General features: G+C 41.8%; 1 protein-coding gene across 6 annotated transcripts in view; it reads right to left on the bottom strand.

Annotated features, from left to right (window-relative positions):
- The window catches only part of TXNDC11 (thioredoxin domain containing 11), a 68,063-nt gene that overhangs the window by 38,626 nt on the left and 13,213 nt on the right, over positions 1-16,224 (bottom strand). For 4 of the 6 annotated variants that reach the window (XM_055242747.2, XM_055242746.2, XM_063618199.1 and 1 more), the window contains exons 4-5: positions 14,490-14,619; positions 4,666-4,759 (exon numbers count right to left, since the gene is read on the bottom strand). In XM_055242747.2, the coding sequence (XP_055098722.1) occupies positions 4,666-4,759; positions 14,490-14,619 (224 nt within the window). The remainder of the gene's footprint in view (positions 1-4,665; positions 4,760-14,489; positions 14,620-16,224) is intronic. The other 2 variants (XM_063618198.1, XM_063618200.1) reach the window with 1 other exon arrangement.

Genomic DNA, 16,224 nt, shown 5'->3' with positions numbered 1-16,224 from the left:
AAAATAGGTACCTAGACCAAAAGAAATCACAGAAGTAGACCCAAATGCATGGAAAAATATGTTCTGTAGTAAAGCAGGCATCATCAAGATTAGAAAGAAAGGAAACATCATTTTATAAATGAGAGGGGGAAAAAATCAACTGTGCTCTATATTTTAAGCCAAAGTAAAGCCAGGGAGCATAAAGTGCTAAATAATTTTTAAATTAAAAAAAAAGAAAATAAACTAATATAGTCATCAGATTTTCAGGAAAAGAAAAGCAAGAAAAACTAACCAGAGGGCCAGGCGCAGTGGCTCATGCCTGTAATCCCAGCACTTTAGGAGGCCGAGGCAGGCGGATCACGTGAGGTCAGGAGTTTGAGACCAGCCTGGCCAACATGGCGAAAAGCTGTCTCTACTAACAATACAAAAATTAGATGGGCGTGGTAGTGGGCGCCTGTAGTCCTAGCTACTTAGGAGGCTTAGGCATGAGAATCCCTTGAACCCAGGCAGAGGTTGCAGTGAGCTGAGATCATGCCACTGCACTCCAGCCTGGGCAAAAGAGCGAGACTCCAACTCAAAAAAAAAAAAAAAAAAGAACCAGAGATTTAACATTTTTTAAAGAAAATATGAAAGCACTACATAAATAATAATAACAGAAGTGAAAAAAGGCTAATACAGGCTGGGCACAGTGGCTCACGCCTGTAATCCCAGCACTTTGGGAGGCGAAGGCGGGCGGATCATGAGGTCAGGAGTTCAAGAATAGCCTGGCCAACATGGTGAAACCCCGTCTCTACCAAAAATACAAAAAATTAGCCAGGCGTGGTGGCAGGCGCCTGTAATCCCAGCTACTCGGGAGGTTGAGGCAGGAGAATCGCTTGAACCTCGGAGGCGGAGGTTGCAGTGAGTGGGGATTTCGCCACTGCACTCCAGCTTGAACGACAGAGAGAGACTCCATCTCAAAAAAAAACAAACAAAAGGCTAACACAATAATGGATAGAAATACGCGCGAGAGTTCCTGTCCACAACACCTTAACAGGTGGACAAAGGTAAACTGGCACATCAGCACCAAGGCCGAGCCCTGGAGAAAAAGGAAACAGTTAACAAGAGAAGGCAGTTACTATTCCAGTGCTGAGGTGGTACGTGAATTTCCTTTCTTTTAATGTGTAAAAATAGCAAATGTTTGACAAGTTGCGTTAAGTGGGGGGTGAAGGACCACAGAACCCGATCTTATAACCCAAGCCTCGCATGCTGGGGGGCAGGAATAAGCTCTCCTCACAGCACACCCTACAGCCCTGTGATGCTTCAGACATGGTACACTCGCAAATTATTTATGCACTGATGACCAGCTAGCTTCAAAAAACAAATGTAGAACTTGGAAGTGGCCTGGCTATTTCTAAGACAATTAAAAAAAATCATTAAGGCAGGGGAAAGGCATGTGCATTGTATAAATGCTGGTGGCCTGCTGAACCAAGGCATCTGCTTTCTACTACAACAGTCTAAACACTTGCTCAGTTCAGCTCTCTATAACTAAATGTTATATGTGTCAAATGTTTCTCCAGCCTTGATTTGTATATACAATCTAAATATGACATTGACCTAGAATTTAATTTGAAACTGTATCTTTTTTTTTTAAAATGTGCATGTGTTTCTCCTACCTCTTACTGCACATCTGCTGTTAATAATAAGGAAAACACCATTTGACTTCAGGGTAGAAGAGAGGGAGAAAAACCCCAGATGCCCAAGGCAAGATTTACTTCAGGGAATCCTTCATAGTGCACATATTACAGAAGATCATCATTTCCAAATGTGTGAATTTAGCCACAAAAAAATGGGGTGAAAAGGATTAATTAGAATCTCAGCTCCTGCGAACTTGCATATGCAACAGAATTTTACAAGATCCAACTAGAATCACAGGATAGGGAAGAGATGTAAAGAAAGTAAATCAGACCACATTCATTATGAAAACAACTTACATATAAACTTGTCAAAATTAGTGATTTGACCAAAGAGGTTCATTTTGTAGCTTTGAGTAATTTTTAACCATTTATCCCTTTCAACCTTATTTTATATCTATTTTATTTATCACTATTTACCCTTCTTTTGCTGAAAGAAAGGAGAAAAAGGCTACTGTCTCGTATTAGAAGGGTATTCCTAAAAGGAACACCATTTTAGAAACCTCTGAATGAAAAAATAATTTAAGATGAGTAATGTATTTCTAATACGGCATAGCAGCACACAATAAAGCCAATCAAATAACAAAACATGCTTCTACGACCTTGAAATGGCCTCTTCAGCTCACAAACTTGAATGCTACCATCGCTTTAGTGAATGACTCTAGGTTACCCTTTTATATAATCTTCATTAAGGTCTGTCTTCTTCTGTGAAGGGCTTTATTTAATTTTCCATGAAGAGCTTTGAATGGATGCTTCTTAAGCTTATTTAAGTTGGCAGTATTTTGTTTCCAAAGCTCAAACTTCCATTTGCTAAGTCTGCTTAGTCACTTGAAACTGTGCAGCTCAAAGTCTTTCAATTAGACAGACATATGACAGCTTGATTTTCTCCCCCTATGTCTCCCAAACAATGTGAATATAGTAGATTCTCTGTCCATAAAACCTTCAAGGTATATATTAAAATTGCCAGTCATATAATTTTTTTGTATATACTGTTTTAATATTCCAAAAATAATAAAAGAATAGTTACATATTTTTGGTTGATCTCCTGGGGGAAGGTGATAGGGCCATTAATGTGATCACTTGCTTGGCAAAGACTGATTGAGACCCTGCTTTGTGCCAGGCTATACAGAAAGAACACTAACATGAGGAAAATGATCCCTACCCTCAGAAATCTTACAGTTAGGGAAAAAGACATTAAATAAATCATCTTATAACCACATACATAAATGCAAACTGTGTTAAGTGCTACAAAAGAAACAACAGGGTACCCAAGTTAGACTGGGGTAGAGGTTTCAGTTATTTAATTGTGGAAGGGATATTTGAGCTGGGCCCTGACAAGTGGAGAACTGAGCCCTAGGGGTGGAAGCATATTCCAGAAAGAAGGACTAGCATGTGCCAAGGCCACAGTCTGAGGAAGGAGAAGCGAGTGGATACCAGTTATGTGTCCACTGGTCTGGTCCGGGTGTGGGTGAAGGGGCGCAGACTGGAGTGGTAACAAAGGGGATGGAGACGAGCGAGTAGATGAGAATGGATCTGACACAGAACCGACAGGCTGTGCAGTCAGGACCGAGAGAGAGCATAGAACAACATAAAACAACTGGGAGAATATGACCTTTCACTTAAAAACCAGGACACCAAACAATATACAATTCAACTAAGTCAAAAGAAAAATACAGATGTGATAAGCTGGCAGTAGTCTATGCTGTAATGTGACATTGTTTTATACCTATAAAAATACTTCTCAAAAGAAATGTATTGAGAAATTACAACCTATCTGACAGATAAAATAACCACTAAAAATGCTGACCAAAACTTTTAACTATACACACACAAAAAAATGATGTAATAATTTTTTTTTTTTTTTTGAGACAGAGTCTCGCTCTGTCACCCAGGTTGGAGTGCAATGGCGTGATCTTGGCTCACTGCAACCTCCGCCCCCTGGGTTCAAGCGATTCTCCTGCCTCAGCCTCCGAAGTAGCTGGGACTATAAGCACGTGCCACCATGTCTGGCTAATTTTTGTATTTTTAGTAGAGACGGGGTTTCGTCATGTTGGCCAGACTGTTCTCAAACTCCTGACCTCAGGTGATCCACCCGCCTTGACCTTCCGAAGCGTTGGGATTACAGGCATGAGCCACCACGCCCGACATTCATTTATTTATTTATATGTATATATATATATATGTGTGTGTTTTTTTGAGACAGGATCTCACTCTGTCCCCCAGGCTGCAGTGCAGTGGCACGATCTCGGTTTACTGCAACCTCTGTCTCCTGGGTTGAAGCGATTCTCCCACCTCAGCCTCCCGCCTAGCTGGGATTACAGGTGTGCACCACCACATCTGCCTAATTTTTGTATTCCTTGTAGAGATGGGGTTTTGCCATGTTGGCCAGGCTGGTCTCAAACTCCTGGACTCAAGCAATCCACTCGCCTCAGCCTCCCAAAGTGCTGGGACTACAGGCATGAGCCACTGCACCCAGCCTCAAACTATATTTTTAAAAAGCAAAACATTTGAGAGACTATATGTGAAATAGAACAGTATTTCCTGTTTGCTAATGATGGAACATTAAACAATGTAATTATTAAAAATACACTGATGGCTGGGCGCAGTGGTTCATGCCTGTAATCCCAGCACTTTGGGAACTGAGGCGGGTGGATCACCTGAGGTCAGGAGTTCGAGACCAGGCTGGCCAATGTGGCAAAACCACATATCTACTAAAAATACAAAAATTAGCCAGGCATGGTGGCAGGCGCCTATGTAGTTCCAGCTATTCAGGAGGCTGAGGCAGGAGAATCGCTTGAACCCGGGAGGCAGATTCCAGTGAGCCAAGATCATGCCACTGCACTCCAGCCTGGGTGGCAGGGCAAGACTCCATCTAAAAAGAAATAAAATAAATAAAAATACGTTGAGAAAAGGAATCAAGCAAACTAGAATATATATTCATAATAACACATGGAAAAGATGTAAATAACAATTCTACTGAAGTAACAATGTCTTAATATGAATCATTTTTTACCTTTCTTTAATGAATGTAATGCTGAGGTGAAGAAGGTCAAATAACCAGGAGGCTGGGGTGAGCCACTGAACTCAAAGTACCCGAGTACTCCAGGCTGCAGGAAAAAGAGCAGAATTAGGTAACTGAGGCACTGTCAGTCACAGTGTAATGGAGGATATTTTAAAGCAAGACATATTATAATTTGACAATTAATGCATCTTGTTGCACTTCATTTTTTCAAAAAGCCTAAGCACATGAGAAAAATTTCAGGTTGGGGTTAAACATCCCCTCCATTGAAACAACAAATAGGGTAAGGGATGGAGTTGCAGTAGCTTTGACAAGATTGCACAGTGGTCATTCAGGGACATTCAAAGCTGAAACTTCCTTCTGTCCCCATGAGTAGGTCTTTCCACACCCTGTTGACAGTACAATTCTCTCAGGCTCAAAACTTCATCAGTAAGTTATGTCCTCAATTGCTTTTAACAACTCCAGACAAGCAGTGGCAATAATTTCTTTTAACCTTTCTTAAGTTTCTTCTTGAATCGCTTTCTCTCATTGACTCCAAACATACCTTCACACTTTGCTGGAAATCAGGGTTAATCTTCACCTGTAATCAAGCCCCTTCAATAGGAAACAAGCCACAGGACACCCCCCCCCCCCGCCAAAACCCAGCATTCCACAGTGGCAACTCTCCTTTCCCTCAGGTCTGCAGAGGACCCGCCTCCGGCCTTCTGGCTCCTCCACCCTACACACTCATTTCCACCTGCTCATTCCACTTCTCTAAGCTGGGCGTAGAACGCCCCTTCATTCTGCCAAACCAATTAACTGTCCCCTACCAGATATGTTCTGCCTTCCTGTTTACAATCACTTCTTCCTTCTTGGAAGGCCCTATGGCACTCATTCAGTCAGGTTTTGTTCTGTAATGGTCATATCTGTCTTAAAAAGTCAAATTGTGAGATCCCTGAGAAAAGAGTGCTGGACTTAGAGTCAGAAGACCTAAGCTCAAGTCTGAGATCTAGTGGCTGAATGAACAGCCTCGGGAGAACCCTTCAATATGAACCCTCAGTTGCCTGATGTGGAAATAGGAAAAATTCTTCACAGGGTTAGGCAAAGAGCAAGCCTCATGAACCGTAAAGCACTAAGCAAATGAAAAGAATCCTTTTGAGCTCAAAAGCACTTGGCACTACACTCTATATTAGTAAGTCATTGTGAAAACGAACTTGATCATTGAAACAAAATTGCATCCAAAATTTGGGTGGGAATTTAATCTGTTGGTAAAGTTTAAAATCAGTATGTTATATAAAAGAGGAAACTTCTGATCTGTAATGGAATATACTATCTTTCCAATCTAAACCACTTGCTTGTTCTAAGATTCAACTGTAAATGAATCAATTGGTTTTCATTCTGATAGAAACTTAACATCTAGGCTGGGCGCAGTAGCTCACGCTTGTAATCCCAGCACTTTGGGAGACCTAGGCGGGAGGATCATTTGAGGTCAGGAGTTCAAGACCAGCCTGGTCAACATGGTGAAACTCTGTCTCTATTAAAAAATACAAAAATTAGCCAGGTGTGGTGGTACATGCCTGTAGTCCCAAATACTCGGGAAGCTGAGGCAAGAGAATCCCTTGAACTCAGGGGGCGGAGGCTGCAGTGAGCTGAGATCATGCCCCTGCACTCCAGCTGGTGGGGGACAGAGCAAGACTCCATCTCAAAAAAAAAAAAAAAAAAAAAAAGAAAAAGAAAAAGAAACAGAGTCTCACTCCGTTGCCCAGGCTGGAGTCTCACTCTGTTGCCCAGGCTCACGCCTGTAATCCCAACACTTTGGGAGGCTGAAGCGGGTGGATCACTTGACTTCGGGAGTTCAAGACCAGCCTGGCCGACATGGTGGAACCCTGTCCCTACTGAAAATAAAAAAATTAGCCAGGCATGGTGGTACACGCCTGTAATCCCAGCTACTCGGGAGGCTGAGGCACGAGAATTGCTTGAACCAGGGAGGTGGAGGTTGCAGTGAGCCAAGATCGTGCCACTGCATTCCAGCCTGGGCAACAGGGCAAGACTCCATCTCAAAACAAAAACAAAAACAAAAAAACACAAAACTATGAACTAACAGAAACAGTACCTATGTGCACAACATTCAGAGTAGAATTTTACAAACAATAGGACAATGTTGGGTACCAGCATTCTACCATTCTGTCAAAATGCTCATGTTTTCTGTCATCTGGCAATTTTACTTAACTCTCTTCTTCCCCCTAAAAGATTCCTGAGCCTTTCCCCATCCAATTTAAATTTAAAACAATTTTGTTACCAAGCTGTTAGGAATAAATGAATGAATGTATGCTAAATAAGTGTTCTTAAATGGATACAGAAATTCACAAAAAGATTCTTAAAATATTTTGCCTCAGATAGAAGAGTTTGAAATAATAATACTGTTAGCATTTGGTGAGTAAATTATAAGGTACAAGTCAAATGAATCTGTCAAGTGCTTGAAAAAACAAAAAAGAGGCCAGCAGTGCTGGCTCATGTCTGTAATCCCTTCAGATCACTTGAGGCCAGGAGTTCAAGACCACCCTTGGCCAGCCTGGTGAAACCCCATCTCTACTAAAAATACAAAAATTAGCCGGGCATGATGGTGGGTGCCTGTCATCGCAGCTACTTGGGAGGCTGAGGCAGGAGAATTGCTTGAACCTGGGAGGTGGAGGTTACAGTGAGCAGAGATCGCACCACTGCACTCCAGCATGGGCAAGAGATCAAGACTCTGTCTCAAAAAAACAAACAATCAAACAAACAAATAAATAAGAAAGCAAGCACTATTGATGTAGAAGCTACCAATACCTAACACAAATGATGTCCAAACAATATTGAAATTAGAGGAGCCAGAAAATTAGTCACTGAAAATTAAATTACTATTGCTCAGTCCTATTCCCTTTCCAATCAACTTAATGTCCACTGAAATAAAAATGACACTGGCCAGGTGTGTTGGCTTATGTCTATAATCCCAGGACTTTTGGGGGCTAAGATGGGAGGATCACCTGACCTCAGGATCTCCAGACCAGCCTGGGCAACATGGCAAGACCTCATCTCTATAAAATAAAAAAAAAAATGACACTGGTTCTGTTAGTATATGTTGTCCACAATAATCAACTTCATTTTCCTCTTTGTATTTAAATTGGTAGGAAGAACATTCGAGGAAGAAGGATTCCACAACTGGAGTAACTGAAGTAAGTAGAATTTCTTTTTTTTTTTTTTTGAGACAGAGTCTTTCTCTGTCACCAAGGCTGGAGTGCAGTGGCATGATCTCGGCTCACTGCAACCTCTGCCTCCCAGGTAAAAGCAATTCTCCTGCCTCAGCCTCCCGAGTAGCTGGGATTACAGGCACCCGCCACCACACCCGGCTAATTTTTTGTATTTTTAGTAGAGACAGGGTTTCACCATGTTGGCCAGGCTGGTCTTGAACTCCTGACCTCATGATCTGCCCGCCTCAGCCTCCCAAAGTGCTGGGATTACAGGCGTGAGCCACGGGGCCTGGTCGAATTTCTTAACATGGTTTGCAAGGAAATTATATAGAGCTCTTAATCTCCCTTTATGGGATCTCCTGGCAAGTTCATTTCAGTTTTTAGCTACATTCATTACTTGGAAGGTAAGTATCATTGTAGTGCTTACCTGGGTAAAAAATTATAGACCCTACCCTGCCCGAATATTGTGACTATCATACACAAAATAATCCCAGTTCTGCAGAATAAATGTGAATGACCCAATTAATAACAGGAAATGGCAAAACTCTGCTGCTTAAGAGCCATGGCATCATCCTTCATCCATATTTATTCTTTTAGGTATTCATTTAAAAAAAAAAAAGCTACAGCCAAATTAAGGAGCCAACATCTTCAAAATGTTCTATCATAAAAGAAAAAAGTTTCAAAAAATGACATTAAATATTTGAAGTTGTAACCCCTAGGTAGATACTGAAGTTTCAATTCAGGAACCTTAAATATTTCTTTGAGGAAGGAACATGATAGACAAGAATTTGGGGAGCCACAAGGCTGGGCTGTCGTCCAGTCTCCATGTAGGTAAATCACAGCCTCCCCGTACCTTAAGCTTCTTAATCTGTTCGAAGGATCCACAATTTCCATCTACCTTACCCAGGTGTTTGGAACATTTAGAAATAAGCACTTGAAAACTGAAGAGCACTTGACAATGCATAGTTTATGCATTACTTCTTTGCTAATAACGACTGAAGTATTTCAGGGTTTACAAAGTTAAGAATTTTTAGTACTCACCCTTTCATGGCTTTCTGTGATGTTTAAGGAAGTTAAAGGCAAAACTGTTGTCCTAGAAATTGTTTCTGGGCTCAGGCTTGTCTTTGTTTTGTTTTGAGATGGAGTTTCACTCTGTTGCCCAGGCTGGAGTGCAGTGGTGCCATCATAGCTCACTGTAACCCCAAACTCCTGGACTCAAGCAATCCTCCAGCCTCAGCCTCCCAAGTAGCTGGGACTACAGGCATGTGCCACCATGTTTGGCTAATTTTTAATATTTTGTTATAGAGACAGGGTCTCATTTTGTTGCCCAGGCTGGTCTTGAATTCCTGGCTTCAAGCAATCCTCCCACCTTGGCCTCCCAAGTGCTGGGATTGCAGGGGTGCGGTACCTCGCCGGGCCTCTTACAGTCATAGTTTACAAACATAAAACCATGGTTAATGATTAGCAGTGTGATATTGGTAGGTTTGGGATATCTAAGCCAAATAAAATATTTTCCATTGGTTAAAAACTTCCACTCTTCGGCCGTGTGCGGTGCCTCATGCCTGTAATCCCAGCACTTTGGGAGGCCGAGGCAGGTGGATCATGAGGTCAGGAGATTGAGACCATCCTAGCTAACACGGTGAAACCCCGTCTCTACTAAAAATACAAAAATTAGCCGGGCATGGTGGCGCATGCCTGAGTCCCAGCTACTCAGGAGGCTGAGGCAGGAGAATCACTTAAACCTGGGAGGTGGAGGTTGCAGTGAGCCAAGATCACACCACTGCACTCCAGCCTAGACAACAGAGCGAGACTCCACCTCAAAAAAAAAAAAAAAATTCCACTCTAAGTAATTCAATATCAAATCATCTGAATAGGCCTTTGAAAGGATTCAACCATAGGACTTCTAAAAATTAAAACCAAGATACAATTAGAACATTCCTTTTTCTAACAATAGAATAAGCATATATGAATAGAATTCCATATACATATTTACGTCAGTCAGGCACAGTGGCTCACACCTGTAATCCTAGCATTTTGGGAGGCTGAGGTGGGTGGATCGCTTGAGGCTAGGAGTTCAAGACCAGCCTGGCCAAATGGTGAAAACCCATCTCTACTAAAAATACAAAAACAGCCAGGCGTGGTGGCACATGCCTGTAATCCCAGCTACTCAGGAGGCTGAGCCACGAGAATCGCTTGAACCCAGGAGGTGGAGGTTGCAGTGAGACGAGCTTGCGCCACCACACTCCAGCCTGGAAGACAGAGCGAGACTCTGTCTCAAAAAAAAGTTTATGTCAATAGAGAATATTATTTATTTCAGGACATCATCACTTCCCAAGAAATGAATGCTAACTATATAATTTTATAATGGTCCAAAATGCTTACAAATATCTGGATTAGAGACAAATATATAATTGATCAATATTTTTTCTTTTTTTTCCTTCTTTAAAATCCAGATCCTACACAAGAATTTTTTTTTTTAAAACAAGCAGGAAAGGCTGGGTGCGGTGGCTCACGCTTGTAATCCCAGCACTTTGGGAGGCCGAGGCGGGCGGATCACGAGGTCAAGAGGTCGAGACCACGGTGAAACCCCGTCTCTACTAAAAATACAAAAAAATTAGCCGGGGCCGGGCGCGGTGGCTCACGCTTGTAATCCCAGCACTTTGGGAGGCGGAGGCGGGCGGATCACGAGGTCAGGAGATCGAGACCACGGTGAAACCCCGCCTCTACTAAAAAACACACAAAAAAATTAGCCGGGCGTGGTGGCGGGCGCCTGTAGTCCCAGCTACTCGGAGAGGCTGAGGCAGGAGAATGGTGTGAACCCAGGAGGTGGAGCTTGCAGTGAGCCGAGATTGCGCCACTGCACTCCAGCCTGGGCGACAGAGCGAGACTCCGTCTCAAAAAAAAAAAAAAAAAAAAAGCAGGAAATTATCACACACACTCCTACAAGATGTTACAAACACATCTAACAGACATTAAGTCAAGCAAAAAAACCAATCCTTCATTATGTCAAACCTCAGAAGTGCCATGAAAACATTAATTATTTTGACCCAATTTTGATATACTTAAATTTAAAAACACACTTGATACTGAAATCCATATTGATAAAAAATATAAACTGAGATAAGGCTCTTGACCAAAATAAGTATCTTTCATAGTAAGATGTCCTTAAATTAGCAAGTTCCTTCACATATTTAAACTGTATAGGGTTTTTTTGTTGTTTTTTTTTTTTTTTGAAAAAATAAGGAGTTTGAGTAAAAAGTTGAGTATCAGAGACAGTTCTAGTGATGACAATTTAACTCACCCCTAGCTATAATTTCCATCCACCCGCCACCGATAACCTTCCCGCATTCTCTAGTCAAGGCACTGTTTAATTTTCATCTTCTCTCTACTGCCACCATTATAAGCAGATAAACTTTTAACTATTAAATTAATGCCTTCTGAGAGCCCCATGATAAAAGATGTGTTTTCTTCCTCTTAAGGCCTTAATTGGGAAAACTCAATTCTTCAGAGCAGTAGTTCTTAACTGGGGGAATTCTGCCCCCTGAGGGGTATTTGGCAAGGTCTGCAGATATTTTTGGTTGTCACAACTGAGGGGAGAAAAGGGTGCTACCAACATCTAGTGGGTGGAGGCCAGGAATATTGCTAAATATCCTGCAAGCACAGGACAGCCCCCCAAAACACAGAATTATCTGACCTCCAATGTCAACTGAGCCAAGGTTGAGAAACCCTAACTTAGCACAATATTCAAAAGCTTACTGTGCTCTACTCCAGGGACTCCAAAAAATTCCTTAACTTTCCTAATCATTCAACCGTCAAAACCATGAGTGGTTTCACTTCCGGATCTAGAATTCTGTCTCTATGTTATAGGCAGTCTGTGTGAAACTGACACATTTTCTAGGCTGTGCTATTTGGTATATTTTGCAAGACAAATGGTTTCACAAGTGTCATGCTGGGCTTGACTAGTGAGTTGTTTCACAATTAATAAAGTACTATCTATCTCTTGCCAATGAGACAATCTCATCTCAGTAAGAAGCCCAGCAAAAGATGATACTAACCCAATAAAAGCCACAGCTTTTGGGAGGAAGTCATTTAAAAGGCTGACAGAAGTGATCTAGGGAACCCATCTTGGTAGCACTCTTCTAGCTCCCATTTTAAAGGCAGTGTACTTTAATCACTGTTGTACATCACTCTAAGTGGGCTGCCAAAAACTTAATGTAATGTTTTAAATGTCATCAGCAGTAATGTCATTAGTAGATTAGTGAGTCTAACATGAACTCCACATCAATACTTGGAGCATAGTCTTTTAAAGCACTGCTGGGCTGGGCACGGTGGCTCACGCCTGTAATCCCAGCACTTTGGGAGGCTGAGGCAGAAGGATCGCTTGAGCCAAGATCATGCTACCACACTCCAGCCTGGGTGACAGAGTGAAAACCTATCTCAAAAAAATAAAATAATCCAGCCTGGCCAACATGGTGAAACCCCATCTCTACTGAAAATACAAAAAATTAGCCAGGTATGATGGTGCATGCCTGTAATCCCAGCTACTTGGGAGGCTGAGGCAGAAGAATCACTTGAACCCAAGAGATGGAGGCTGCAGTGAGCCAAGATCACGCCACTGCACTCCAGCCTGGGTAACAGAGTGAGACCATCTCTAAATCAATCAATCAATCAATCAGTCAATCAATGGAGTACTGCTAAAAGCAGGTCTGTCTGACTCCTGATTCTTCACCATTTTGCTGTGCCATCCCGAGTGGCTCTGGCTGTAACCCACTGAAGACTCATGTCAAAACCCACTTACCACAACTTTACTGTTAGAAGGAATCTCAAGGATACCTTGGCCCAGGCCCCAGATGCCCAGGAAGTGAGTAACCCGCCCCAAATCACAGACCCAGTGAGTGTGCCAAAGGGATCAGGCCGCAGTGCCCTGCCTCTTAATATAGCCCTCACCCACCAGCCTGCCCAGGGAAAATGAGAGGCAGGCCTCTGAGGTGCACAGATATCCATCTGCTATATATGTAATTAAGGAATATTTACTCTGACGCATAGCTAAGAACAATAAGCAGAATAACTAGATATTCATACTGCTCCTTGGGGAATCTCTGTTAATAGTTAACACATACGTAGAGTTTCTTTTTTTTTTTTTTTTTTGAGACGGAGTCTCGCTCTGTCACCCAGGCTGGAGTGCAGTGGCGCAATCTTGGCTCACTGCAAGCTCCGCCTCCCGGGTTCACGCCATTCTCCTGCCTCAGCCTCTCCGAGTAGCTGGGACTACAGGCGCCCGCCACCACACCTGGCTAATTTTTTTGTTATTTTTTTAGTAGAGACGGGGTTTCACCGTGGTCTCGATCTCCTGACCTCGTGATCCACCCGCCTCTGCCTCCCAAAGTGCTGGGATTACAAGCGTGAGCCACCGTGCCCGGCCACACATACGTACAGTTTCTAACATGATTGAAAAAAGCTATACTGATGTTCTGGTGAAAAAATGTGTATCCAATCTATACACAATATAAATAGTGCGAACAGTAAAATTCAACTAGCCACAACTCTAAACTGTCACGAAGGTCTGGATATACGTGGTTTTTTATCTCTGTCAGGTATTTATGGTCTTGATTTTGTTGTACCTAAGTATCATTTTACTTGTACTCAAGTATGATTTTACGATTGCTCCAGTGAATTTTTTGCAGAACTACTTTTATAATTTTTTGAGGCTACATATTTTAATAATCCCAATACTGGCCTCACAATAAGCCATTCTTAACATGCATTAAAGATCCTACACGGCCGGACGTAGTGTCTCACACCTGTAATCCCAACACTTTGCGGGGACGCCAACACGAGAGGATCACTTGAGGCCCAGAGTTCAAGACCAGCCTGGCCAACATAGCGAAACCCTCTAGTGAAAATACAAAAATTAGCTGGGCGTGGTGGCACTGCCTGTTATCCCAACACTTGGGTGGCTGAGGCACAAGAAGCACTTGAACCCAGGAAGTGGAGTTTGCAGTGAGCTGAGACTGCACTCCAGCCTGGGTGTCAGAGCAAGACTCTGTCTCAAAAAAAAAAAAAACACTATAAAAATAATTTACCAGGGGTTGAAGTCGGCAATGGGGAAGGAGGAAAGAAGCTACATTAGGAAAGTTAGAAAACTTTCTGTAAATAAGACCTTGAAATAGTTATATACTTCATAATATGGAAGGGAACATATTTCCAGTTTTCAAAAAAACCAAACTACAACTGACAAGAGAAACCAGGTATCTCATAGTACAATGCTATGAGAAGTGTCAAATAATATTCTTAGAAATTTGCAGTTGCACATAAATTGTAAGTTAATTCTCATCTACTGTAAGTTAACTGTGAGGCAAGATGAAAATCTGTTGAAAATTCCCTAACAAAAAACAAAGGCTTTGCTAGTACTCTATTCTCTTAAAACTCTCTTGGACAAACCATCCTTATAATCAGTATCTCAAAAAGCATTTAACTGGCGCTGATCTAGCACATGACCTTTTACTTGCTGCAATTCAGGAGGTATTTTTTTAAACCCCTTTAATACAAACAATCCAATACAACCCAGTGAAAGGCCTTGAGTATGGAGGAGGAGATATGAAAGACAAGTACCTCGTAGTTTGAGAGAAAATCTAGTAATTCTGATTGAGATGGGATGTAGAGAAGTGGTGTCATCACCCGGCGGACAAACTTCTCAATGTAAACAGCACTCATGGGGCCTTTGTATTCGATTGGTCCAAAACTAGTACCAAAAAATAAAAATAAAAATAAAAATAATAAAAATAATACACCATGCATTAAGCCTGTAATGTATAACTAAAATCATCACAACCACAAAATGAAAATGTCTTGCTTTGGGATCCAACCAAGTCACAGATCAGTAGCCTGCTTTGCTTAGGAGGTGACCAGAGAATTAAGAATAAGCATTTTAGGTGAGGAGAGGCGCAAGCAGCCCCTACCCTTCTATGATCTTGAATTCAACTGCAAACTGAATTGCCAAACAAAGAACATTTAGTCTTACCTCTGAAAAAAAAAATTAATTCCCACAATAGTTCTTTTAAAAGCAAAACAGAAAGACAACCCTGGAAATTGACCACATGCTAAGGGATTCCAGGATTTAACTATACAATTCAATGTAGGCGGGCAGACTTTCCTTCTACTAGCCACTGTGAGGTAAGGGACAGGTTGAACAGTTGGCCCTTGGCCTACTAAAAAGAAATAGGCGGACAAAGAATCACTGAATGAACCTTAAACCTATTTGAAGCTTTATTACAACAACAACAAATTATGTGAAGGTCTGAAGTCAGTGACCTGTATAAATGATCTTTCTTCCTTTCCCCTCCAGTTGTGCCTGGGGACACACGGAATTTGATTCAGTGCCGCTAAGTAATACCACCACTATTCAGTTATCCTCCTAAGCTAATCAGAATTCTCACGTGCCTCTCTTCAGTCTCACACAATACAGACACTGCCCAAATATAATTGGATGGTAGCTGGCAAGGGTGGGGGGGGTTATGGTGAAATTCAACAACTGCATAATCGTTCTTTTCTCTAAACAGAAATTGACATTAAGCTTACTGTTAACAGCAACAATAGAGCCCAGTGAAGAATTTTATAAAGGCTGTGATTATAATACCATAATACATGGTTACAGAAATTCATACACACACACACACACACACACACAGTTATGAGATAAACACAATTCTTCCATGTGCACTGCAGAATGATGTCAAAGGAATATCAGCATGAAAAAAAGTGAAAAACAGCATTCTCTACATGTACAGCTGGCAGACAGTTAAGAATTCTACCAAATCAAGACTTACTACGAATTAGTTCAGTTTAAAAATTACCACCACCACCAACCCCATCAACCACCAATAATTTTTAATTTAAAGGAAGAAATCAAAAAAGCATCTAACTTATTTTGTTCCGGAAAAAGGAGCTACCAGTCTGGAAACCTCAACCACTCAGGCCAAGAGGCTTTGCTGAGTTTTCCTGTTGTGATGTTACAAGGGTCCTAGTGACTTGTAAAGGCTAACAACGCAAAGACGGGGGTGTGGAGGCAGGCATTTCAAGGTGCGTACCACCTCAAATTCCTCATCTGTAAATTAAGAAGGTTGGACATATTTCTAAAGTTCCTTTGAGGTCCCTTCAATCTTTCTGCAAAAGCTAAGCAAGCAAACAGTACATATATGACAATACTGTATACCTGCATATCCCAAATGACATTTTATTTGATTCCATGGAACTCTTCTGATTTTAATGTCACATCACGTTAAGTCCACCTCTGAGCAGCTTAGAAGGACTATATCCCCCCATTAGGCTTCCATGCCCTTTTTCAAAG

The sequence above is a fragment of the Symphalangus syndactylus genome, chromosome 14, assembly GCF_028878055.3.
Source record: "Symphalangus syndactylus isolate Jambi chromosome 14, NHGRI_mSymSyn1-v2.1_pri, whole genome shotgun sequence".
In the NCBI taxonomy this organism is placed as follows: domain Eukaryota; kingdom Metazoa; phylum Chordata; class Mammalia; order Primates; family Hylobatidae; genus Symphalangus; species Symphalangus syndactylus.
This window is presented reverse-complemented; position numbering and strand designations above follow the sequence as displayed.